The sequence below is a fragment of the Chionomys nivalis genome, chromosome 20 (assembly GCF_950005125.1).
Source record: "Chionomys nivalis chromosome 20, mChiNiv1.1, whole genome shotgun sequence".
NCBI classification, from domain to species: Eukaryota; Metazoa; Chordata; class Mammalia; order Rodentia; family Cricetidae; genus Chionomys; species Chionomys nivalis.
Window position 1 is genome coordinate 6,489,322 of NC_080105.1, and position 26,908 is coordinate 6,516,229.

A 26,908-nucleotide genomic window follows, 5' to 3' on the forward strand; every position below is an offset into this window, starting at 1 on the left:
AGGGCATGGCTATCAGTTAAGGATCCCTATGTAAGCTTCCCTGGAGAACAATAAAGTCGGCATTCTTGTGTCAAGGATGATCCATGTCCCCTTGTCTCTGTCTCTGTGTGTCTATGTGTCAAGGAGTGATCCTACCTGCCACCCCCTTTTCTTCTATACCAGAGGAGACTGTTCTCATATTGTTAGCCTGAGACTCACAAACCGACCGGTAGTGGCACGGGCGCTACACACAGTGACAGATCTCTTTTTTTCTGCCACAGAGTAGACAGGCAAAGCATTTGTATAAACACATGAAGGGCCGGGTGGTGGTGGCGCACGCCTTTAATCCCAGCACTTGGGAGGCAGAGGCAGGCAGATCTCTGTGAGTTTGAGACCAGCGTGGTCTACAAGAGCTAGTTCCAGGACAGACTCCAAAACCACAGAGAAACCCTGTCTCGAAAAACCAATAAACAAACAAATAAACACATGAAGGAAGAAGTGTGGGGGTGAAGGGTTTGAAGAATGAATAGAAGTTTGCCAAGTTAGAAAGTTCCGACCATGAACTCAGTAGAATTATAGAAATAAGCTCAATTTTTAGAATAGATGCTTGAAGCCAGTCTGATTGGTATGGGGCTCTTGAGGTCAATTTTTGCCTGAAGCTGTTTATGTTCATGGCTAACAATATGAGAACAGTCTCCTCTGGTATAGAAGAAAAGGGGGTGGCAGGTAGGATCACTCCTTGAGGCTGTTTAGACCCAAACACATAGCCAATATCCAGACCCACCATCTGTGAGGCTCCAACTCCTCACAATCAGGTTGGTATCTCTGGCCTCTTGTAGACAGGGTAGCCATGGACGGTGGGCCTGAATGGGTGCAGAAGGCCAGAGCTAAGGGAGTGAGATGAACACAGGGTGCTCAAGTCAGATCCACCCACCTGGCATTGGCCCTGACCCTTTCCTGTGGAGGCTTGAATGCACTCTGATTCGGCATTCAGTAGACTGAATCAGAAACAAAGCTAAACAAAACAAAATTACCAGATGAGGGGCATGGCAGTAAACAGTTCAATAGTCAGTGAGAGTTTGAGGGTATGTGGCCTGGTAGGCACATTTGCCCAACAAGCTGCTCCTGCAGGAGGCTCCAGCTTCTATTCTCAGCAAGAAACACACAAATAAAAAATCTTAATCAGAGCAGATATATACATGTGCTGAGAATACAGAATGGCTGCTAATGGGATCTTCTTAAAGGCGTTCAGAATGCTCTGGAACGACAGGATTGTGCAGCAGTGTATATATGATATATGCCACCAAGTTAATACTTGAGTTAGGGGTTCATGTAGCCCAAGCTGACCTGGCACTCGTCTGTAGTCCACAAGGGTCTTGAACCTCCTGCCTACACCTTCAGAGTGCTGCGATGACAGGTGTGCTCAGGGTAAAATAGCAAATTTCACATTTTCCCAATCTTTTTTGTTCGTTTATTTTTCAGGACAGGGTTTCTCTGTGTAGACCTGGTTGTCCTGAACTTATTCTGTAGACCAGGCCAACCTCAAACTCACAGAGATCCACCTGCCTCTGCCTCCCGATGCTGGAATTAAAGGCGTGCGCAACCACCGCCCGGCTTATTACACACACAAAATGTACGACCAGGGGCTGGAGAGAGTCCAGAGGTTCAGAGTACTGGCTGCTCTTGCAGAAGACCAGAGCTCAGTTTCCAGCACCCCGACCACTTATAACTCAACACTAGGGAATGTGACCACTCCTCTGGCCTCTGTGGGCACATCCTCACACCGCCACTGACACTTGAAAAAGTTGGACTCAGGTTGGATTTCTAGCTTATTCTCAAGTGCCCCCGCCTTCCCTCCCCTATACACAAAGCTTTTGTTGCACTCCTTGAGCACTGCACCCCCCACACACAAAGACACGTATATATATTTTTAAATATTTATTTATTATGTATACAATATTATGTCTGTGTGTATGCCTGCAGGCCAGAAGAGGGCACCAGACCTCATTACAGATGGTTGTGAGCCACCATGTGGTTGCCGGAAATTGAACTCAGGACCTTTGGAAGAGCAGGCAATGCTCTTAACCACTGAGCCACCTCTCCAGCCCCGACAAGAATATATTTTAAAAATATCTTTAAAAGCCTCTCTCTCGCTCTCCAAGGCCAGCTGGACTGGGACTGAATAAGCATGGGTTGAAACTGGACTCTCTGAACAAGGCGGACAATGAAGGCTGATGAGAAGCCAAGGACAATGGCACTAGGTTTCGATCCTAATACATGAACTGGCTTTGTGGGAGCGTAGCCTGTTTGGAAGCTCACCTTCCTGGACCTAGATAGAAGTGGGAGGACCTTGGTCTTCATGTAGAGCAGGGAATTTGGACTGCTCTTCAGTATCGAGAGGGAGGGGGAGTGGACTAGGGGGAGGAGAAGTGGAGTGGGGATAGGGGGAGGGGAGCGGGGGGAGGGGGCAATATGTGGGAGGACGGGGAGGGAAATGGGAAACGGGGAGCAGTTGGAAATTTTAAGTAAAAAAGAATAAAAAAAAAATATATATATACATAAAAAAAAAAAAGCCTCTCTCTCCTAGTTCCAGGACAGGCTCCAAAACCACAGAGAAACCCTGTCTCGAAAAAACAAAACAAAAAACCAAAGGAAAAAAAAAAAAGGCCTCTCTCTCAGGCTGCCGTCACAGGAGTGGGAAGGAATTCATGCTCATTATTCCTGATAGCCACGATTATTTTCACCACAGGACTGTTCCTTTCACCTGCGATACTGCGGATCCTCCTCCCAGGCTGGGCCCCAGCGTCTTATTCTCCCACCCCCCTTTTCCGTGGAGGCGTTCTCTAAAGAAACCCTGCGGTTTCTAGACTCATTGTGGTTGGTCTCAGATGTGGGGTAGGAACCTGTGCGCTCCTTGAACACGTAGTGAGCAGAATGTCTGCAGGCCCGGGGGAAGGGAGCCTTTCCTTCGTCAGCACAGGAAGACGGCCTTTTGGTTTAAATCAGGCTTTTCTCAGTGGACCACAGCTGTTTCCCAAAGAAAAGCTAGCGGATGCAGCTTCCACAGCATGTGACAGCCTGCCATCTTCACTTCCTGTTTGCCTTCTTCCCTGGCACTCCCCTTCCGACAAGGTCCAGGCTGGGGAGTGAATGATACACCCACGTCCCACACAGGGAACTTTGCTCCTCGGTGTGCAGGGTTTTTAAAAGTATCTTGGGGAAGCTGGCTGTGGTGGTTCACGCCTCCGCAGCGATGGGGGGGGTTCAAGGTGTGTGCAGACAGGAACTGCGAAAGCCAGGGGATCTGGCCGATAGCGCTTCCCTAGTGTGTGAGACCACTTAGGTACCTACTCCTTTGTCAATAGTATCCCAAGGCTAAGTATTTCACTCAGCCTTGTTCCCAGACTTAAATGTTCACCAGTGTCAAATCATACTAGCCAAGGGGCAAACCAGCAAGTCCCACAGAACCATAGGGCTCAACCTCCTTTGAGCTCCAAACACTGGAAAGGAACTTGTGTGAGATTTTCCTCCTCTCTTCTCTCCACCACGTTTTTGTTTTTTGGTGGCAGAGGGGGACATGGTATCAGTGTGTAGCCCAGGCTGGACTCAGACACTAAGATTGAAGGTGAGCACCACCATGCCCATTTCCATAGTTGGGATGTCACCAGAGCTAGACCTAAACGTCTGTCTTCATGTGATCATCTTGTTTCTACAGTTGCAATACTGTCAAGTCCAAAAGAAACGCTGGACAAACGTCTATCTGTGGTGCCTACTAGCATAGCAAGTATCTGCTGACCTCCAGGCTGAACCCTACCCTAAACTTCTCCAGCTCATGGCTTCCCTTCCCCCAGCTTCTCATTCCTAAATGACCCTGCCCCATTTCAGCCACTCACTCTCGGTCCCCTCTGGTCTCCTTTGCTCACTCTCATCGTCCAATCCAGTCTGCTGGCCATACTTAGACCACTCTCTCCCTGCTCTGGACTCTCCTCATACAATAAAAGTCTTCTCTTCGACCATACTGGAAGGGTGATGTCCTTCCTTACTTTATACATCTGGTGCTGGACTTATATACAGTGCTACTATTGTGGGGGAGGGGTCCACTCATGTCTTCCCTGCATATGCGAGGCCGAGGCAGGAGGATCAGATTCCAGGCAGCCTGGGTTTAACAGAGCTTCGTTTTTCACACCAACCAAAGGCAGCAGGAGTTGTGTATGCAAAGAGAGTGAGCCCTGGCAAGACAACTGCGGTGCAGGTACCTGTATTCTACACACCAAGTTCAGAACCAGAAGGTCAGGATGTAAACCATTACTGAGCTGGAAGCATGGCTGCCTGCTGTCATAGTAAGATGGAAAAATATGCTCTAAAGGATTGAGCAACACAGCTATTCCTAGGTCTGTTTCCCTTCCTGCAAATGTGGTGGACAGCAGGCAGGGCAGTGGACCCAAGAAGGAAGAGAAGAGCAGCCCAGTCCTGGGTCACTCTGTAATGTTAGCCAGTCTTTCCACTGGCCACCAGTCCCTGATACTCTACCCAGGCCACAAGATCTGCAGGGACAGATGCTGGTTCCTGGACCACAGAACAGTGGCATCAGTGCAGGACTGTCTGGACTATAGGAGGGAGCAAGTAGCTACAGCTGCCCTATCCCCTCCCCCAGTGCCTCACTTCAGACAGTAGAGGGCTGTGAAGGGGTATAGAGCTGGACATTAGGGAGGATGCCACTGAACTCGGGGACTTTAGAGGCCTGGCAAGTGGGACCAAATGGATGAGGCAAGGGGCATGTTTCTTGATAACCTGTGTATGTGTGTGTGCATGTGTGCTTTTATTCTATGATGTGCACTTAGGAACAGAGCAGAAGCAGAGAGATCTTTGTGAGTTTGGTGCTGTTCTAAACAGAGACTTCCAAGCCAGCAGAGCTGTGCATTGAAATCCTGTCTCTAAAACCAAAGAGTTTGGAGAGATGGAGCAATGATTAAGAGCACTGGCTGCTCTTCCAGAAGACCAGGATTTGATGCCCAGCAATCAATGGTTACTCAGCCATCTGTAACTGTAGTTCCAGATCTTATGCCCTCTTCTGGCCTCCACAGGAACCAGGGAAGCACATGGTACATATACACATGTAAGTGAAACATCCATACATAAAATTAAATATATTAAAAGAAGCATAAGTGGAAACAAGTGATGGGCCAGGACAGGTCAGAAAATAAAGACACTCGCTGCTAGATGGTATGACTTGAGTTTAACCCGCAGGCTAGAAGGAAAGAACTGACTTCCGGTCCTTCACAAGAGGTGGTGGCATATGCAGCCATATTCACTCACCACACATACACACCAACTTTTTTTTTTAATTTTTTTTTTTTTTAATTTTTGAGATAGGATTTGTCTGTTTAATAGTTCTAGTTGTCCTGGAACTCGCTTTGTTGACCAGGCTGGCCTTGAAATCAGAGATCCACCTGCCCCTGCCTCTCAAGTGTTGGTATTAAAGGTGTGTGCCACCATCACCTGGCAACACACACCAATTTTTAATTAAGACCTTATGTGTATGGGTATTTTACTTGCATGTATGTCTGTACAGTGCCTACTGAGGCCAGAAGAGAGTGTCAAAGTCCCTGGAACTGGAGTTATAATAGAAGGTGTGAACCGCCATGTGGGTGCTCGGAATTGAACCCTGGTCTCTGGAAGAGCAGCCAGTGCCCTTAGCCACTGAGCCAACTTCAATAAACGTCATTAAAAATATTTTCAAGTGACAATAAGACAGCTGTGAAAGTGACTCATACTTAATGAGCAAACTGTCTTAAACCTATTTTCCATGCAGCTGTGAATGCAGAGCATCCCTGGAAGGAGACAGGTCTCTGTTCTGCTTCACAAAGGCCAAGTATTGCTTTTTTTTTTTTTTAGACAGGGTTTCTCTGTAGCTTTGGTGCCTATCCTGGACTAGCTCTTGTAGACCAGGCTAGCTTCAGTCCGCCTACCTCTGCCTCCCAAGTGTGCGCCACCACTGCCCGGCAAGGCCAAGTATTCGTAAAGAAACACCTGGGAGCTGTTTTATGTTGCTGGGGCTCATGTGCCTGTCATTTGCCTTTTTTTTTTGTTTTGTTTTTGTTTTTTGTTTTTTCGAGACAGAGTTTCTCTGTGGTTTTGGAGCCTATCCTGGAACTAGCTCTTGTAGACCAGGCTGGTCTCGAACTCACAGAGATCCGCCTGCCTCTGCCTCCCAAGTGCTGGGATTAAAGGCGTGCGCCACCACCGCCCGGCTCTTAAATTTTATTATGTATACAATATTCTGTGTGTATGCCTGAAGGCCAGAAGAGGGCGCCAGACCTCTTTACAGATGGTTGGGAGCCACCATGTGGTTGCTGGGAATTGAACTCAGGACCTTTGGAAGAGCAGGCAATGCTCTTAACCTCTGAGCCATCTCTCCAGCCCCCCCTGTCATTTGACTTTGCGGATGTGTGAGGAGGGGAGCTTCCTGCTCTACTCTGGCTTGTGTTGAGTAGGGGATCTCTGTGCAGGGTCCAAGATTCCCAGGTCAAGGGACCCTCCTGCTTTAGTGTCCCAAGCAGACATGACCATACAAGTGGCCAGAACACACAGTTTGCTATCTGGATTTTGTTTCCATGTTTCAGTCTATTGTTTAGACCCATCCTCAGCCTCCCAAGACTATGGAAGCCAAACGAGGGGAGCAATCTCCTGTATGAACACGTTTCACTACTTATACATAGCCCTACATTCAAAGTCTCAGGGTGTGCTTGACACAAGCTGGGGTCATTTGAGAGGAAGGGACATCAATTAAGAAAACACCTCCTTAAAAAAAAAAAAAGAAAAAACCTCCTTCAGAGAGTGCAGGAAGGCTGATAAGTCATTTTCTTAGTGATCAATGGGGGAGGGCCCATCTCATCACCAAGGGTGGTATCATCCCTGGCCTAGTGGTCCTGGGTTATATAAGAAAGCAGGCTCACTTGGGAGGCAGAGGCAGGCGGATCTCTGTGAGTTCGAGGCCAGCCTGGTCTACAAGAGCTAGTTCCAGGACAGGAACCAAAAGCTACAGAGAAACCCTGTCTCAAAAAACAAAAAAACAAAAAACAAAAACAAAAACAAAAAAAAACAAAAAAAAGAAAGCAGGCTGAGCAAGCTGTAAGGAATAAGCCAGGAAGCAGCACCCTTCTATGCCCTCTGCCTCCAGGTTTCTGCCTGGGGTGTAGAAGTTCCTGTCCTAATTTCCTTTGATGAGGAGCAGTGCTGTGGAAATGTAAGTCATAAACCCTTTCCTCCCCAGCTTGCTTTTTGGTCATGTTTCATCAGCAATAGAAATCTTAGACAAGCTGGCATCAGAAGTAGACATTGCTGTGACAGACCTGACCATGTTTTTGGGAGCACTGTGAGAGGACTTTGGAACTTGAAGCTAGAAAGGTCACTGAGACCACCTGTGGTGAGCTCACCCACAAGTATTCTATACATTAAGATCTATTGGACACGCCACAGGAGTAAGGACACTCCACACAGAGTAACCCGTTTTGCAGAGCTACAGAAACACCTGTCTTTTGAATAAGTCATTGTCAATTCTGTAAAAATCTTGTGAAATCATGGCATTCCTCCCTCCTATAGTCTCCCAGCAGTGTATAAACCTGACTTTTCCTGTAGGGCAACCGGATACCTTCCCCACACAGTGAAGCCCTGGTGTGAAAGCATTGTACTCAAGTCAAACCTTCATCCTCAAAGCCAAAATCTACACAAAACTAGGGCCCCACAACTTTATTTTTTTTTTATTTATTTTTTTTTTTCCGAGACAGGGTTTCTCTGTGGCTTTGGAGCCTGTCCTGGAACTAGCTCTGTAGACCAGGCTGGTCTCGAACTCACAGAGATCCGCCTGCCTCTGCCTCCCGAGTGCTGGGATTAAAGGCGTGCGCCACCACCGCCCGGCCCCCCCACAACTTTATTGACAGCACTTACTGACAAGAAGGGAGCCCATGTCTGCTATAGCAGCAGACTCAGGTAGCTGTGATCTACTGACCTTTGCTCTGACCTAACAAGCTACTAATATTTTGTATTACCCTTCTCCTTGGTTTCAGTTAACATAAGATCATAGCCTAGGAGATTAGCTGTTTAGACAGGAAAAAGATCTGAGTCGCTAAAACTAGCTTCAAAGAGAAAAATTCTCATCTGGGTACCCTGCTGGAGTCAAAATCAAAGTTGCCAAAAGAGATTTCCTTTTAACTCAACCAATTAGCCGCTAATGCAAATCAAGCCCTTAGGTCATTCTGACTACCCAAGGTCGAGTTCCCAGAGCTCCTAGCATTTCATAGGCACACCAGCTCTGAGGCATGAAGCCCTCCTTATCAGATCCACTGGCTTCTGTGACTCTGAAAATGCGTGCCTGATACTCTGGTTACTGCCCATGGAATTGCTAACTTTTTGGTCTGCCTATATAAACTGAAGCTTTGTGGAGAATGACCCCCTTTTTCTTCCCTTCTTCCCACACACAGGAGGAACGTTTATTCTACCCCTCAGATCCCTCTCCCCAGCCACTTTTCCCTGCCATAGCGAATCTTTCTGGACCCTGAGAAGTTTAATGGGCTTAACCCCAAAATAAACCTCGATAGCCACCGAGTGTTGACAGCTCTGTGGGCTGTTCTGTAAGAGCGTGGAATACAGGAACACTGAGGGCAGCCAGGGTGGTGGTGGCACAGTCCCAGCACTCAGGAGGCACAACAAGGAGGATCTCTGTGAGTTCAAGGCCAATAAGGGCTACATAGTGAAACCATCTTGAAATAAAAAAAAAAAAAGACTAGCATTGTTGGGGTGAAATCTTCTGAGAAGTGTTACCCTACAGCACACTTAGGCTGTGTTCCAGAGGTGGCTGACGGTGGACCTTTGTACTTGAACTTGGGTGTGAGACCCAGATTGTACTGGTTTTGAAGACAAGGAAAGCTGAGGTTTGGCACTGTGAAACCCTAGGAGAGCTATTCATCAAGTGTAGCCCAGTTACAAGAGAAGAGCACAGCAGCTGTGAAGCGAAAGTCAGCTGAAGCCTAGGTGAGTTGTGTGCTGCAGAGGGCAGAATCGAAGAAGTGACCCAAGTACTTCGGAGGAGCCCAGACCAAGAGTGGATCCCAGACACAGGACAAGGTGTTGTTCACAGTTGGAGTTCAGTTTTGCTTTTTTTTTTTTTTTTGGTTTTTCGAGACAGGGTTTCTCTGTGGCTTTGGAGCCTGTCCTGGAACTAGTTCTTGTAGACCAGGCTGGTCTCGAACTCACAGAGATCCGCCTGCCTCTGCCTCCCGAGTGCTGGGATTAAAGGCGTGCGCCACCATCGCCCGGCCAGTTTTGCTTTTTGATTGTGCCCTGGTTCTTCCCACTTGAAGAAAATATTAATTTATTTTACCAGAGTCTGCTGTTGAGATAGGGTTTCTCCATGTAGCCCTGGCTGTTCTGGAACTCACTCTCCAGAACAGGCTGGCCTCAAACTCAAGAGAGCCATCTGCCTCTCCCTGCAAGTACCGGGATTAATGGCGTGTGCCACCACTGCTCAGTGTTTAATTTTTACTTTTTATTCCTTTTTACTGATATTGTCCATTGGTATTTTGCTTGCATGTTATGTCTGTATGAGGGTGTCACATCCCTTAAACTGGAGCTATCAGCTGCCCATGTGAGTGCTGGGAACTGACCCAGGTTCCTCTATAGGAGCAGTCAATGCTCTTCATCTCGGAGCCATCTCTCAGGCCCTCAGAGACTTTGGATTTTATAAGGGCCTGTAGAATACAGTGGGCCTGGGGAGCAGCCGTTGTCTGGCCTGGGAGAAATGTCATAAAGTCCAGGAGTAGCTTCATTGGTCCTGGACTGTCATCAAGCCTGAGGTGCCCGTTATTAGGGTGGGAGCACTCAGCACGAGGGCTGGACCTGAGACAACTGTCATCAGCGCTACAGAGCCTTTCCCGTCAGGCCTAGGTCTGCACTGTCACCTTTCATGTCCTCCTCACAGGACCGACCTTTTTGTTCTGTGGCTCAGGATATCCTCCTGCCTGTCTCTCTAGTGCTGAGATTATAGACATAAGCCACTATATCTAAGTCATTTCCTGTTCTTCCACACAGCGTATGACATAACTCAGGCTGACCTCAGACGCCCAATGCCTCCCCGCTGGGGCCTCAGTGACTGCAGGGCGGGCCGGGCAGTGGGTCTGCTCCTCATTTATTCTGAGCACTTGACATGACAACACCATGACATCTTAGATCCTCACAAACACAACAACGTCCAAGTGTGACATCATCAGCGTTCTTTTGCGTTTTACCAGGGACCAGAACCAACCTTCACCAAGTACTTCCAGGAACAGGAGCATGCCAGAGCCACGGCAAGCCAGGCCAGCACAGCTTTTGGAATCCATGGCCCTTGTGGAAGTGACCCTGGAACTAGAATGACAGGAGAAACACTGTGACAGGGATAAGGCCACACATATGTGCATCAGGTATCTTCCATAGCCCTGCCCACAAAGCAGCCTGACTGGAGAGCAAGGTGGCTTTAGGAGAGTGAGGACAGCATGGTGTATGTGAGGAGGGTCACGACAGCTCGCACGGACTGGTGTGAGGTACGTGCTCCCGCTCCCCACCACCTGCCCTGTCCCCAGAAGAGAACCCAAGAATGACATTTCTCAGGTCGGGAGGCGGTTCCTGACAGTCTCAGTTCCAGGAGTACAGGAGTCTTGGCACCAGGGCCATATACCCGCAATTCCTTAATCATCTTGAAGACCCAATGGATCAGCACAAAATGCAGATGCCTGGAGAGAAGTTGGAGAGACAAGCTGTGTGCTCCACTTGCAGAGCCCACCATGGGCCAGGGTCCTGCTCCAACCCACAGTCAACATGGAAGCTGCTAGAAAAGTGAAAGAAAAGACCAGAGGACGAAGCTGCAGCCTGGGTCCCTGGTCAGACTGTGACCCAGCTGCAGTGAAGCATCCTCATAGCTACAAAGACCTGTGAGTTGCCAAGACAAGAGAGCCAGGTGGGCCTGGGACTGCAGCAGCTATGAAGAAGGGGCACAATGGGGCAACAGAAGCCGAGCATTACGACCCAAGATCCTCCCTCCAGCTATGCTCATGGCTGACACCAGACCAGTGGTGGGAGGCTGGACCCCAGCGAGAGTATCAGCACAGATCAGGGGTGGCAGACATGGGCAGTGCTGGGCACAAGGAGGGCTCTGAGCAGTGCCTCATCCTTCCAGAGGCCCAGAAAGAGTCTATGGAGACAGCACAGCAGTGTCCCAGCACCACCTTGTGGGAGCTGCACTAAGGCCAACAGTGCACAGGTTGGGGTTCTCCTCAGGATACACTCCCCAGGGACAGAGACAAGCATGTGCTGGGCATGTAAGCTGTATTCATCTGGGGCTAAGATTTTAAGAAGTCTCCCAAGACAGGGTCCTCCTACACAGCCAGGCTAGACTTTAACTTGTCCTAATACCCCTGCCTCAGCCTGCAGAGCTCTCAGAAGTCTGCAGGAGCTGAGACACCATTGCTCAAAAGCAAGAATCCACACGGCTCCCTCTCCATCAGAGCCCAGATAAGCTCTGGAGACAGAAGGCAGGGCTCTCTCTAGAAGGTGGGGCTGTGTGGAGAACTTGCAGGGGAGCCAGGCCCTTGGCACTAAGGCTGAGGGGCTACCTACAAAAGAAGAACAAGATGAAGGACAGAGTCAAAAGCTAGAAGGCAAGGGTGCCTGAGAGCAGTTGCTGCAGTGTGCAGTGGCAAGGCCTGGTGGAACCTGACCCGGGGATGTGGAGCTGGCCGAGTACACACCGAGGCTTAGGCTGCAGGCGTCCGGGGCAGGGTACAGGAAGGGCAAGGCTGCTTCGAGGCTTATCTCTGTCGCCAGTGGCTCTGATCTAGTCAGGAAGAGAATGGCTGTTCAGAACTGAGTTTGGAGCATTGTGGGAGAGAAGGTCAAGAACCAAGAATGAGGGCTGGCGACAGGGCTCAGTGGATAAAGGTGCTTGACACCAAGCCTGAGGCCCTGAGTTCAATCCCAGGGTCCCACATGGTGGACGGAGAACTGACTTACAAGTTGTCCTCTGCCCTCCACACAGGCACCTCAACACACCTGCTTCACATATACACACAGTAAATGTTTAAAAGGGGGCGGGGGGCAAGAGTGGGAAGGATGAGGCCTGTAGGCCTAAGGCCTTCACAAGAACACCACTGCAGGTCCACAGGAAGGAATATGTAGGCTGGGCAAGGTCATTAATCATCAAGTCTGTACTGGCTGCTTGACCCTGCAAGGGACTGTCAATTTTGAGAGAAACCTTGAGCAAGAACAGGCAGGGCCAAGGGTAGCTTGCTCCCATGATAGCATGCTCAAAGCCCAGCGGAGGCACTGGAGGTGAGATGGGAAGCCTGGGACCAGCAGGCAGCCCCTTTGTGGAGGGAAGTTTCCTCCTGTGCATGCCTGGACAGAAAGAGGGGCACAGGCAGGAAAAGTCCTTTGTCTCTCTCAGACTCTTTCTGATGGCATCAGGTGCTGGTTTGGGTCCTGGCACGCACCTATTTGCTGGCTCGCTTGTGTCTGTACATCTGCATCATGCGTTGGCGGAAGACGTCAAACGTGTCTTCTTTCTGCTCCGGCCCGTCAGCCCCCAGGCCCTCTCCTTCTGAGAGAGTCCCCCTGCAGAGAAGAGACAACAGTCAAGGGTGGGTGCACAGGGGCATGGGACAGACACCTAGAAAGGAAACAGTCACAGGGCCGGGGCATGGCTCAGTGACAAAGTGCTTGCAATGGATGGTAAGGCCCAGGGCTCTCTCCCTAGCATAGCAAAAATCAAACAAGAAAAACACAAGTCACAAGCCACAGTGGAAAAGAAAAAGAAAAACTAAGGCTACTAGCTCATGTGAACATGGCCTGGAACTCACAATCCCCTTCCTGCCTCAGCATCCCAAGAGTTAGGGTCACAGATGAGTGCCAGGCCTGACTGGAGCCTTCCATGGGTTTGCTGCCTGACACAAGAAGATGCCTGATGCAGGGGTGTACTGGCACTGAGGAACATGCCCTTTGGATATACAAACAGGAGTTGAGGATCTGTGTCCCCACCTTGGCAGACTGTAATGGCTTCTATAAACACCTGTGCCATAACTACCAGAAATGCTGCTTAGATTCCAAGGCCATGAACATCAGGTCAAAAAGCTGTCCAGATCTATAGAGGAAGGAGTTGGCCACATCTGTGCACCCAAATGAGCAGCTAATTAAAAACAATGACCCAGCTGTATGTACACTGTGGCTTAGCCCCAACACAAGGCACCCAGGGTCCCCCCACCAGCCATGCCATACACGCTGACGGGCTCACGGATGCCCTTCCCCAGGGAGCCCAGGCCATGGCCTTCCTTCCAGCCCATCTTCTGCAGCATCTGGAAGCCCAGGTTCTTGTCTGTCAGCTTCTGCTGGGCAAACTCCAGGTCCTTGGGTTTCTGAAGAGAAAGAGGCAGGGGTGGGTGGACCAGTCTGCTCCAGCATGCACTGGATCCCCAAATGCTCTCCTAACCCCAGATGCCTGGGATGGTGAGCCCCACTCACCTCCAGCTTCCCTGTAACATCCCTGGGGGTGGGACTTCTTGAGGCCAGATCCCTTACCCCAGGGTCAGAACTGGCACCTGGCAGTGGTGCGGCATGCTGCTGCCCTGTGCTGAGCCTGTGAGGGAAACCCTGTGAGGAGGGCAAGGCCCAGGCCAAAGGCTCAGCAGGAAAGATTGAGCAAGAGACCTCTGAGGACGAGTGGCCTCTCCAGTGAGTAGACCAATCACTGCTCTCCTATGTACTGCATAGTTTACATTGTAGGGCTGAATCGGGCGTCTCCAGCTCAGCCTCCTGGAGGCAGGGACACAGGCATGTCCATGCCTAGCTGCTGTCTTGGGGATGGGGCTTGCTGTGATGCCCGGGCCAGCCTGGAACTCCTGTACATAAGTAACCATCCTGCCTCAAGCCGCCTGAACACCTGGGACACAAGGGCATGCTCCACACCCAGCTCTGTAAAGTGTCTGAAAGTTCATCACAAGTGGCACCAAGTGTACCAATCCGATCTTGCTCCTGCAGGGGCTAGGGAGTGTCACTATGCAGTCACACACACCTTCTTTTTGGCTATGGGACGACCCCGAGGCCTGTCGTAGGCGATTCGAACTGGTTCATGGACTGGAAGACAAAAGGAGAGAGCTGTCCACAGTGAACATTGGCCCATGTCCTTAGAGATAGAAAGAAATGCTGTCTGGTGAAGACACAGCCCACATCAGGCAGCTGCTGGCTCCCTTCCCACCTCCAGCTCTCCAACATTCTATGTCTGCTGAGCTGGGCTGCATATGGCTGTGATATAAGAGTGCTGGCCTGCACAGGACTACTGCTTGGGCTATTTCACATGGTCACAGGAACTCTTTTGCAGCAGGCAAGTCACACCAGTACTGCATCCTTCTAGTTCCATCAAGAGGACACCAGAGGGGCAGTTTCAGGAATCCTAACTATCAGTTGAGAACTCCAACTCAGAAGAGTACCAAATGCTCATCATGGAAGTCACTGAAGACAATGCAGAGCTGTCTCACTAATGCCCAAGGCACTAAGGCACCTGAGGTAAGACAGACATACTTCCTGGCAAGAAGCATGGTTCAGCTCCCCCATGCACCAAGATACAGGACACAAGGGTCACAGTTGGGCTAATGGCCATCCACTAACAGTGCTAGGGACACATAAGGTATATCCAAGGACAGTAAGGTGACAGGGTTACACAGAGCCTGCAAGGTCCAATGGCTGCAGTCCTCCCACCTTCACTACAGGTATGGGAACCTTTGGGGACTCAGAAGCTAGGTGTGTCTCAAGGTGGGAAGGGGTGGGATGAGCGTCTAGCAGAGCCCAGTGGTGACAGAGCCCAGCAGAAGAGAAGGGGCCCTTTGTAAGCTCCCCTTATTGGACATGTGGGTCTTGTGCTAACACCTGGGAGGGCAGTACACAATGGTTAAAAATACTTTCAAATGGGGCTGGAGAGATGGCTTAGAGGTGGTTTAGAGCATTGCCTGCTCTTCCAAAGGTCATGAGTTCGATTCCCGGCAACCACATGGTGGCTCACAACCATCTGTAATGAGGTCTGCTGCCCTCTTCTGGTCTGCAGACATACACACAGATAGAATATTGTATACATAATAAATAAATAAATATCTTAAAAAAAAATACTTTCAAATCAAAGCATAGGTTCAGGGCCCTGCAGCCATGGCCTAGCTGGGCTCCCCTGCCAACATTACACACCAAGGAGAACTTGGTTGTGGTAGCACACCTGCAGTCTAACCTTGTGGGAGCTGGGTGGGAGGAGCTGGCTGGCCAGCACAGGCCACACACGTATGTTCTGTCTCAAAGTAAACAAAAACAAAATCCAAAAAGACACTCAAATCCTAAGCCCTGAGAGCAAAAAACCCCGTGCACTATGCCAGGCACTTAGGATCCATCTTTACACACAAGGCCAGCAGGCGTTAGGAGGAAGCAGGGTGACTGGCTGCCACTGGCACATGTGGAATGGTCCCTGGGAGTGCTACCTCCTCCCTCACAGGACTCTGGGGACACTCACCTTTTGACTCCTGGATGAGACACACCCTCTTGGGGGCAGGAATCATGCCAACTTTCAGTGACTTGCTGCTGATTCTCTTCCTGGGGAAGCAGCTGCCAGAGGAGGCCTGTGAGAGGCCAGGGGTGCCAGCCTGGTCTTCCCTAGACCCCTCTCCAGGAATGCTGTCAGTGGGGGAGCTGCCCTCGGAGCCTGGACACTTGGCAGTTCTTGCCTGTGGTCTGAGGGTACAGGCCTCCTCTCTGCCCTCATCCTCCTCGTCCTCCTCGTCATCTTCCTCCTCTTCAGGCAGCACCTCAGGGCCCTCCAGTGTAGCCTCCTGCTGGGAACGCCCCTCTTCCGGTTCACCCTCACCCTCCTTTCGAGTTGTGGGGTTCTGCACTGAGTTCCCCGCCTCACCAGTAGACTGGAAGGAAATGGATGGGCATAGTTCCAGCACCTTCTCCCGGTAGAACTTGAAGGCTGAGCTGCTCTGGTCGTGCAGGAACCTGAGGATAAAACGCATTGCTGCAGAGCACAGAGGCAGCAGCAGGACATGATCTCTGCATGGCCATGCTTTGGCTTCACAGCCCACCTAATGGGAGACAGACCGTTGAGGATTAGGACTACATGAATCTAATAATCTTCCCTGGATGGGACAAGATGACCCTGAAGTTCATCAAGACAGGATGCTCATGCAACATTCATGAGCCTCCACCCCCATTCCATCCCAAGAACCTCAAAATAAATAAATAAATATATAAAAAAAATTTGCAAGGCAGCTCAGCCAGTAAAAACACTTGCTACACAAGTGCCTGAGAATTGAATTTGGTTCCCAGAGCAAATAGTCAGCTTAGACTGTTTCCTCTGACCTGCATAACTGTGCGCATGCACACGCGTGGTCACACACACTCTTAAAAAGAGATAAATCTTAAAAATCAAAAAGCCAAGGAGGAAAGGCAATTGGGGAAGGACATCCCAGCGTCAACCTCCGGCTTGTTTGTCCATACAGAAAAATATACCAACCCCCATGGACATACACACATAATACCACACAGACACACAGTCTAACAAGTACAAAGTGATTGGCAGTGACAGTGAATGTGGATGTTGAGAGCTGGCAGGCAAAAACAGTGGGAAGGCACAGGGCGACTGTCAGCTTGGCTTGGGGGTCAGAACTGAATGGCTGTGGGGCAGCAGATGGGAAAAGCCTGCTGCAGAGTGTGTGCACCACCAGCCACGGGGCACTCAGATGGAACAGAAGGAGAAGGGAGAAAGAAGGCTGCTGGTAGCACATCATAGGCTCTTCTGCTCCCTGGCCTCCAGAAGTCTGCTGTGCCTCTTGGCCTTGCCACTAACTGGGAGAAGTGAAGCCAGATTGATCACAAACTGGTACCTCAGAAGCCATGACCCCAAATCAACCATCCCTCTTGTATGTTATTTGTGCAGTTTTCTGACACGGGGGAGGGGCAGGACCTAGCACAGGTCCCAAGGGAGGCTCCCCTCATGCACAGACACATGGTTATTGGACAGCCTTGTTAAAAGAGTATCATGACTGACACTGTGGGCTGGTGAGGGACTCAAAGCCAGTCAGGAGGACACACACACAGGTGGGAAAAGGAGAGAGGCCTTGTTAGGAATTTTTCCTAAAGCGAGCTTTCTGCCGACGTAAAAATCCCAATCATGCCAAATCACAACAAGCCAAATTAAAAAAATATCCAGGTTTAATGGGATTGCTGACCACCAGGAGGAAGGAACAGAGACCACCTGATTCTCCTTTGGGAGCTATCTTAAATACCCTGTGGGAGGGGTCCTGATCTCCCCCGCCCCCGGGAGGGTTCAGGACCTGGCATGCTGGGATTTGGAGTCCAGACAAATACAACTCTCAGGCCTGGGGGCTGGGGGCTATGCTCCCAACTTAAGAGGCCTGGAGACATTTTCTGCAGTGCTGGGCAAGAGCAGCTGAGCCAGCGCTTGGCACTGGGCTATGCAAAGGGGGCAATGACAGATGCACACACAAGATGGCTTCCGGTTGCTGAGAAGCCTAAGTGGGAAAGTCAGACTTTTTTATTTTAGAACAAAATGGATTAAAAATTCCAACTGGGCCAGGCGTAGTGGCGCACACCTTTAATCCCAGCACTCAGGAGGAAGAGGCAGGTGGATGAGTTTGAGGCCAACTTGGTCTACAAAGCTACATGGAGAAACCCCATCTCAAAAAACCCAAAACCAAACCAAACCGAACCAAACCAAACTTTCAGCTGGGCATAATCCTGTACACATTTAATCCCAACACTCAGGATGCAGAGGCAGGTGGACCTCTGTGATTCTGAGGTCAGCTTGTCTAACAGTGAGTTCCTGCCAGCCAAGGCTGTACAGTAAAGACCCTGTCTCAAAAGCAAAACTCAAACTTCTCCCCTTACTATTTCCCCACAAATTCAAATATGAGAACCAGCAACATGGCTCAGGGGATAAGGCACTGCCTGCCTCCAAGCCTGACAACCTGAATTTGATCCCAGGACACACATGGTGAAAGAAGAGAACAACTCCTGCGAGCTATCCTCTGACCTCTACACTTCAACTGTGGCGTGCACTCATCACCACAGAGTAAATAAACAATGTGAAAACAAACAAATCCCACTGGGGTCTGGGTATGGGGCTCGGTGGATAGGAGTGTTTGTTGTGCAGGAGCCAGAGTGCCAGAACAGCGAACGTTCTTTTCAAACTGTCATCTACACTGAATTAGAAAAAAGGCTCAAGTAAAGGGCTGATACAAAGCATCAGTCAGCACAGGCCAGCAGCCCTGTGGTTCTGAGCATGGCGCCCCAGGTCTCCAGGGAGGAGTCAGTCTAAGCAAAACAGTCAAGGGTCAGGGTTGAGGAGTGCAGGACACAGTATGTACACACCAGGCCCAGGCAGCCAGAGCAGCATGCTTTCTTTGCACAGGACTTGTAAGTTCTTTAAGATATATAAGCTAGCCTGTCTACCTTCTGTCCATCCTTCCGTTCTGTGCTTTTTGAAGCAGGACCTCAAATTCCCTATGGATCAAAAATAACCTTGAACTTTCCGCCTCCATCTTCCAAGAGCTAGCAAGACTACTGTGCGACTTCATGTAGCTTACCCGGTGTTGGGAACATAAACCAGGGCTCTGTGCATGCCAGGCAAGAAGTCTACCAACTGAGCTCCAGCTCTGGCCCAAACCTGCATGTTTCCAACTACACCCCAGTGCAGCACCATGGACAGACTCAGGCCTCCGGCACCCAGCAAACATTCAACTGCATTTTCAGTCAGACTATGACATAGCTCTCCAACAAGCAGGCGGAAAGCCAAGTGCCAGGCTTGGTCCTGGGAACACATGGGTACAGTGGAGGTTGGGAGATCTCACAGGGTCTCTGGAAGAGCCCAGGAGAACCCCCATCATAGAGGCCTTCCACCACTAGGTTAGCGTTCCCTCAGCAGCTGGGGCTCTTCAGGGCTGGTTTCTGGATTTTTCTCTGACGACCTGTGGTGAGGCACATGCACAAATGTTGCTGGTGTACCCAATCTTTGTGTGAGGATTGAGGGACAAGAGGGCAACGGGTCTCCTGGTGATCTAGGTGAAGGCTGACCCACAGGATGCCAGTGCTGGGCCAGGCTCAGCTGAAGGCGTAAGTCCATCCTGCCGGCTCAGCGTGTGGCTGGGGGGGGAAGAGGGGGATTGTGTGGGTACAAGGCACATACCATAGGTCAGGGTTGTCGGTGCTGTTCTCTATGCTGAACTGCTCAATCTCAGGGCCCACCTGAGCCACAAATCTGGCCAACTTCTCAGCAGTCTCCATGGTCTTTGGATCCACTACAAAACAGAAAGCAGTGGTTGTAGCTCTTAGACTGAGTCAAGCCACCTCCCTTTGATCCTTCCCTGCACCACATGACTCTGGGGTCCTCTCCTTGTTCCAATTAGTCAACAGGCAGACTGTGGCAGAAGCACCAGCAGTCCCATGGACACTTGGGCTGGCTGTCATCCTCATTACATCAGCCAACAGGCTGCTAAACTGTTGCTCAAACTCTCAAAGCTCAAATCAGCAGACGTCCTGCCAGCAGCTCAGGACACTGCTGGAGCAGCGAAACATGGCTTGGGCACTTTGCCGTCTGCACGTGTTCCACTGAAAGCTATTTAGCACTGGGCAGAGGACAGGTAAGCTGCTGGTGACCACATGGGCCATCATTAACCTCAAACTTAGGCAGGGGCAGTGACACAGAAGGCATCCAAGAAAACACCATGGGGGGCTTGGGCTGCATGGGCCCTGCACCTGTACATTTGACCAGACCAGGTTGAATATACCTGCAATGGTCTCGGGGTACAGCTTGGGGGTGTTTGCCTAGTAGGCTTGTGGCTCTGCACTCAATGGCCAGCATTGCTGAACACAAACCAATGAAGTCACTTAGCAACTGCCTCTATCCGTTCCTCACATTCTTAATCCCTCCTAAATAATATAGAAGTATTTCTGCAGATTATTATTATTATCATTATCATGATTATTATAAGAGACAAGGTCTCACATAGGTGCGGCTGACCTTGAAGCCCAGGTCATACCTGCTGGGATGACAGGTGTACCCCACAACAGCCAGTTTCATGTAGTGTGAGTGTTGGGCTAGTTGTTGTAAGCAACCTAGACAAGATGAAAATGTAGTAGAGACCAGGCAGAGGGACAAGGATGCAGCAGGTCAGTGGCTGTAAGCTCCAGTCCAGTCCCAGCTATATAGTGTGTGCCAGGACAATCAGGGCTAGAGAGTGAGACCCTATCTCAAACAAAGTAAGCTCTTGCAGGCCATTGTGGCATATGCCTTTAATCTCAGCACTTGAAAGCAGAGGCAGGGAGAGCTCTTTGAGTTTGAGGCCAGTGTGGTCTACATAGTGAGGTCCAGACCTATATGGAGAGATCCTGTCTCAAAACGCTCACAAACACATCCAAAAAATAAGCAAAACATCAAGAGCGTGTGTGCTGGTTCTCTGAAAACTGTGTCCTTTTCCACAAAACTTTTGCCTCAGTGAACTCTGGCACATGTGAGGGTAATTGTGGTGCGAGAGACCCGGCAAGTACCTGGACAGCACTTTGTCACCTGGATCAAGGAGTTGGGGCTCAGGAGTAACATCAAGGACAGCATGGCCAAGTGCCCATCCTGTTCAAGTTCTTTTGGCTACTCCAGCCTGCACCTGGCACCCCACCCACCACCCCAAGGAACCCAGATGAACATGGTGACAGGAGGGTAGGGTGAGCACCTACCATCAGCAGAGGGGCAGGGAGAAGAGGACGGCAGGGCTCCCGAGTCATCCCCTGCTGTTGGCCGAGGAGACGGGCCCAAGGCTCCAGGGCAGGAGGGCTGAGGATGGGGTTTGGCAGGCTCTGGTAGGCAGTCCTGGGCAGCATCACTTGAGTCCCGTGGTGGTGGCTTTACCTGTAAGGAGCCTCCTGCAGTCTGGCGGCCACGGTGCCTCTGCTGAGTGCCTGAGGACAGGGATGTGTGCTGGGCAGTGGCAGCTTTCTTGGCCTTCAGGCCTCGAGGACCCTGAGAGCGAAGCAGCCGCCTGCGCTGCCATGGGAGGAGTCTACGCTTGAGACTTCGCACAGCTTGTGCATACAGCATAGCACGCACTGCGCACTGTGCTGGTGTTGGCCTCCGTTCCATGATGGGCCAGCTGTGGTTCAGTCGCTGTGACTCTGCCAACTTCAATTTGTAGTACTTATATTCCAGGCTGTTCTCATCAGACAGAAACCTGCCAAACAGACACAAGCAGGGTGCCGTGAGAGCAGTACTGTGCTCAGCAAGGCATAGCTGCTCTCCTAAGTGTGGCGCCTGCAGCCCTCTGTTGTCCAGGTGCCTCAAGAAAGTCAAAAGCTTTGATCCACCTGGGTTTATTCTTAATCCTAACACTGGAGAGGCTGAAGCAGGAAGCAGAGAATTTAAGGCCAGTCTGGACTACAAAAGAAGCCATTATCTTTTTATTTGTTTGTAGCCCAGGCTGGCCTCAAAGTCAAAGAGATCCACCATCCTCTGCCTCCAGAGTACTGGGATTAAAGGTGTGTAAGTGAGAATTGGTTGGTTCTTTCTTGACTTTGGTTAGCTCAGAGCAGGAGCTGCAGGGCAGGCAGAGGAGCACCCTTCACATGGCTAGGTGGTCAAGTGCTTCCTGAGTTTTCTGTGTGCCAGTGAGGCAGGCGTGGCAAGACTGAGGAGAGTCTGATGCCCTAGGGACAGCTGAACACACCAGGCTGTGGTGGTCACCTTACTGTCTCCCTCACGTACAGGGTGTCAAATCTCTGCTGGATGTGAAACAACAGAAGGAACGGGAGCCTGTGTCCTCCAGTTTGATCTGGCATTTGTAGTGGAACTCTAGTAGAATCATGGTATCTAGGGTAAACATTAGAATGAAATAGTTTATTTCTAGAAGTACCTAGATCTTGAAAACATTATAGAAGATGGTGGTTGTTTTCTGTTATCTATAAAATTTTTCTGAAGGAGTTTTATAGCCTTTGCATGACTTTAGTCACAAGACTATCCCGGCACACCTGGAGAACCGTGCAAACAGCGCACAGTAAGGACTGAAGCTGCAGGGGTATGATCCTTTCTTTCAGAAAAGGTATTAGATCAGTGGGCTTTGGTATGAGGAACTTCTGCCCATAAAACCACCTTTGTGTAACCATCATAAATGTGCTTCTGCACAGTGTTTGAGGTTCAGCTCTTCAAAACTGTCCCTCCCTGCTGCCACAGAGCCTTAACTACTTTCTGGAGTGATCCTTTTTCTTTGATTGTCCCATACAACATGGAACACCTGACAGGCATTCAACAGTTCATAAAACAAAAACAAAGCACAATAAGAAACACACACACAAACAACTATCACAGGTTCCTCGACACCGAGAAGGTATGCTGCTTGGGGGTCAACTAAGCCTGGCTGTAACATAGAAAGAGAAGGAACTCCTGTCACTTTTGCCCCTTATCAATGTAGTCCAACAGCTATGGACACAGTCACACTGTCTCCGGTGTTTCCAGTAAGCTGAAGACTATGTAAAGCACCCAGGAGGGTGGATGAGGTGGCACACCTGGGATGGCTGAGGCAGAAGGATCTCAAGTTCCAGATAAGCCCAGACTCTCAAAAATCAAAGTAAAACCATGTGCTGGAGATGTGTTTCATGCAGGCAGTACACTATTCTGCACAGAGCGCTGAACAGCCAGACTTTAGTATCCAGAGGTGTGGACCAACCCTTTGCTGATACTGGAGGTGACAACTGAAGAGCCCTAGAACAGCGATTCAGAGTTTCCCAAATGCTGAGGGAACCATTGGCAAAGCCCTACTGCCATTACAACTTAGAAGTCGTGTCAGAGAGAAGCATAGGCTAGACACCTGTGTGTGCTTCTCACCTGCCACCCCAGCACTAAAGCAGGAGGACAGCCAGAGTTCAAGGTCAGCCCTGGCTACTTTCTAAGTCTGAACCAGACTTGGGGTGTGAGAGTCCATCAAGAAAAACAAAAACAAGAACAAAACACCAAGCCTGAGTGTGGCTCAGGGGTAGATCATTTGCCCAGCGTGTGAGGTCACTATGGGTCCCCTCCCAGTGTTACTCTACAGAAAGAAGAAAATGTGGTAACTGTCCTAAGTACTGTGTGGTGGCTTAAATAATGGCTCCCAAAGGTTCACATAGTTGAATGTTTTATCAGCAGGGAGTGGTACTGCTTGAGAAGGATTAGGAGATGTGGATTTGGAGGTATGTCACTACAAGTGGGCTTTGAGGTTTCAAAATCTCAAGGCAGGGGCTGGAGAGATGGCTCAGAGGTTAAGAGCACTGACTGCTCTTCCGGAGGTCCTGAATTCAATTCCCAGCAACTACATGGTGGCTCACAACCATCTGTAATAGGGTCTGGGGCCCTCTTCTGGCCATCAGACATACACACAGACAGAATATTGTGTACATAATAAATAAATATTAAAAAAAAATCTCAAGGCAGATTCTGTGGCAATTTCTTCCCGTTGTCTGTGGATCAGGATGCAGAACTCTCAGCTCCTTCTCCAGCATCACGTCTGCCCACATACTGCCATGCTGACAATGGACTAAATCCCTGAAGCTTTAAGCCAGCCCCAATTAAGTGTTTTCTTTTATAAGAGTTAGTGTGGTCAGCCAGGCAGTGGTGGTGCATCTCTTTAATCTGAGCATTCGGGAGGCAGAGACAGGTGGATCTCTTTGAGTTTGAGGACAGCCTGGTCTACAGAGCAAGTTCCAGGACAGGTTCCAAAGGTACAAAGAAGAAACCTTGTCTAGAAAAACAAAAAACCAAAACTACCACAATGAAAAAAGTGTTGGGATGGTCATGGTGTCTTTTCACAGCAATAGAACACTGACTAAGACAGAAGCTGGCACCAGGAGTAGGGTATTGATATGATGGTCTGATCACGCTGCTTATTGGTAGAAAAGGGACTTTGGAACCTTGGATTAGGAAAGCAATTGAATGCTTTAAGCAGGACTTGATGAGACAGACTAATAGAAGCATTGAAGACAGATGTAGGATGGTCTGGCTCAAGAAGTTTCAGAGGGGAAGATTATTATTAAGTGGCCCAGAGATTGCGCCTGTGATATTTTGGTGAAAAATGTGGCTGCTTTCTGCTCTTGTCAAAAAATCTACCAGAGCCGGGCGGTGGTGGCGCACGCCTTTAATCCCAGCACTCGGGAGGCAGAGGCAGGCGGATCTCTGTGAGTTCGAGACCAGCCTGGTCTACAAGAGCTAGTTCCAGGACAGGCTCCAAAACCACAGAGAAACCCTGTCTCGAAAAACCAAAAAAAAAAAAAAAAAATCTACCAGAGGCTAAATTGAAGAGTTTTGGATTAATGGCTTTGGCAGAGGCTATGACTGCATCCTGTGGTTATTGGTGATCACTCTCATGCAGCTCTGTAATGGAACATGCAAACTCGACAGTTTGAGGAGAAAAGGAGCACCAAGAAGTACAATGGCACTAAGTCCTGCGTTAAAGGAGATAAAAGTTTAAAAGACCGGGCGGTGGTGGCACATGTTTTTAATCCCAGCACTCAGGAGGCAGTGGCAGGTGGATCTCTGTGAGTTCGAGGCCAGCCTGGTGTACAGAGCAAGTTCTAGGACAGATCCACAGGTCCCAAGAGCTACAGAAGAACCCTGTCTCAAAATACCAAAACAAAACAGAAAAAGTTTAAATGGAATGATGAACTAAGGGTCAGACCCCACTCAACTAAGCTTCCAACTTGTAAAATAAAATTAAAGAAAAGTTAGGGTCGGTTGTAATATTGCTCACCTTTAATTCCAGCACTGGGGAGGCAGAGGCCGGGAGATCTCTGAGTTTGAAGCAGTCTAGTTTACAGAGTAAGTTCTAGGACAGCTACATTTAGGCTGTGAGGAAATCAACTTATGAAAAAGAATTAAATAAAAGTTTAAGCAGGGGAGGACACCACTGAAAACGGAAAGCTGATGAAAATGATCTGAACCAAGGAGCCATATTCAGTCCCAGCAAGCACAGAAACTTAGCAGTTTCAGCCACATGGTTCTGGTTTTAGAGTCAAGAACACAAGAAAGGGCCGGGCGGTGGTGGCGCACGCCTTTAATCCCAGCACTCGGGAGGCAGAGGCAGGAGGATCTCTGTGAGTTCGAGACCAGCCTGGTGGTCTACAAGAGCTAGTTCCAGGACAGGCTCCAAAACCACAGAGAAACCCTGTCTCAAAAAACCAAAAAAAAAAAAAAAAAAAAACCACAAGAAAGGGATTGTGGAATCTCCCTCCACAGCTAGGAAAAGCCAAAGGCTAGGCATGTATCAGGTGTGTTGTGTCCCTGCAAGTAGGCCCAGAGACGTCACTAAGTGAACTGTACCCTAACTAGGTTCTGGGCCATTAATAGCAGTTCCTGTCTCATAGTTGGGGTGCTGTCTCCACTTCAGAGTACCCACTGTGCATGCATATCCTACACTAAATCTCCTCTCTCATGACTCTGTCTGGCAAGATGGGCACCTCTCCTTCACAGTGGTTCCCCTCAAATCTTAGCTTTCTCAATCAATGCCTATTTCCAATCTTCTCGTGGTGATCATCAGCTGCTAGGTGATGCCCAGTGTCCATGTGGCAGAGGCGGTCCTCTTAGGACCACGTCCCTCCAGTAGTCACCCCTAGGTCCCTATGCCTGGGGGCCTTCTTACCAAGCGGTCTCAGCTTTCCTCACGAATCTAAGGCCATGTGGCCTCCTCCCCTGCTTTACACTGGCTGAAGCTGAAGCCCCACATTTGATTTCTGCTCCAGCTCACTTCAGCTGTGTATCATGTAAGCACAATGCTTCTATATGTAAACAGATTATATTCACAATGTAAAGCAAGAATGGTCACAGAGCAACTCACATACAGCCAATGTGGAGTCACAGAATGTTCAAAATACCACTGAGCAACCAGGGCTGGGGCAGAAGGATCCCCTCAGCCCAGAAGTCTGAGCAGAGCTTGGGCCACAATGTAAGACCCCATCTGCTACAATTAAAAAATAAGTAAAAAGGCTGGGTGGTGTTGGTTCACGCCTTTAATCCCAGCACTCAGGAGGCAGAGGCAGGCGGATCTATGTGAGTTCGAGGCCAGCCTGGTCTATAAGAGCTAGTTCCAGGACAGGCTCCAAAGCTACAGAGAAACCCTGTCTCAGAAAACAAACAAACAAACCAAATCAAAACCAAACCAAACAAAAAATGAAATAGAGGCTGGAGAGCTATCTCAGATGTACTTGGTGTTTCTAGAGGACCCAGCTTCAATTAACAGCACCCAGTTCAAAATGGCAGTTCAAACTTTCTAACTCCAGTTCCTGAGTATCTGACACTCTCTCTGGTCTCTTTAGACACGGCATGAACATGGTATACAGATATACATGTAGGCAAAACATATATTTTCTTTAAATAAGAACATGTCATTAAAAAAAAAAAAGACAAAATAAGCATGCCTACCAGTAAGCAGGGTCCTGCAGAAGTAGTGTTCTCTCCCTGGGTGACAGCCTGCCTTGGATGACACGCATGACAAGCTGGTCAATGGTGTCCACCACCCTGTGATCCGCCCGCTGGGGGACTGCTGCAATACACAGAATGAATGTTGTAAAAACCGGTGGACCACTCAGGCCTGGAGACCAGGACAGTGAATGAGGGGGCAGCATAAAAGCCCAAGCCATCAGCAACTGGAACCTTCAATCATGGGACACTGGTGTTGAAAAGATGGAAACCTGGGTGAAATACAAAATGTCCTTCTGAGTCGGGCGGTGGTGGCGCACACCTTTAACCCCAGCACTCAGGAGGCAGAGGCAGGAGGATCTCTGTGAGTTCACGGCCAGCCTGGTCTACAAGAGCTAGTTCCAAGACAGGCCCCACAGCTAC

General features: G+C 49.6%; 1 protein-coding gene across 7 annotated transcripts in view; it reads right to left on the reverse strand.

Moving 5' to 3' along the window:
- Window positions 1–7,187: 7,187 nt before the first annotated feature.
- Window positions 7,188–26,908, reverse strand: part of Sugp2 (SURP and G-patch domain containing 2) — a 33,243-nt gene continuing 13,522 nt past the window's right edge. For 2 of the 7 annotated variants that reach the window (XM_057752235.1, XM_057752231.1), the window contains exons 4-11: window positions 26,489–26,609; window positions 20,788–21,278; window positions 19,244–19,355; window positions 15,551–16,035; window positions 14,075–14,136; window positions 13,282–13,418; window positions 12,501–12,621; window positions 7,189–11,845 (exon numbers count right to left, since the gene is read on the reverse strand). In XM_057752235.1, coding sequence (XP_057608218.1) covers window positions 12,501–12,621; window positions 13,282–13,418; window positions 14,075–14,136; window positions 15,551–16,035; window positions 19,244–19,355; window positions 20,788–21,278; window positions 26,489–26,609 — 1,529 coding nt within the window. In that variant the 3' untranslated portion in view covers window positions 7,189–11,845. The other 5 variants (XR_009055672.1, XR_009055673.1, XM_057752234.1 and 2 more) reach the window with 5 other exon arrangements.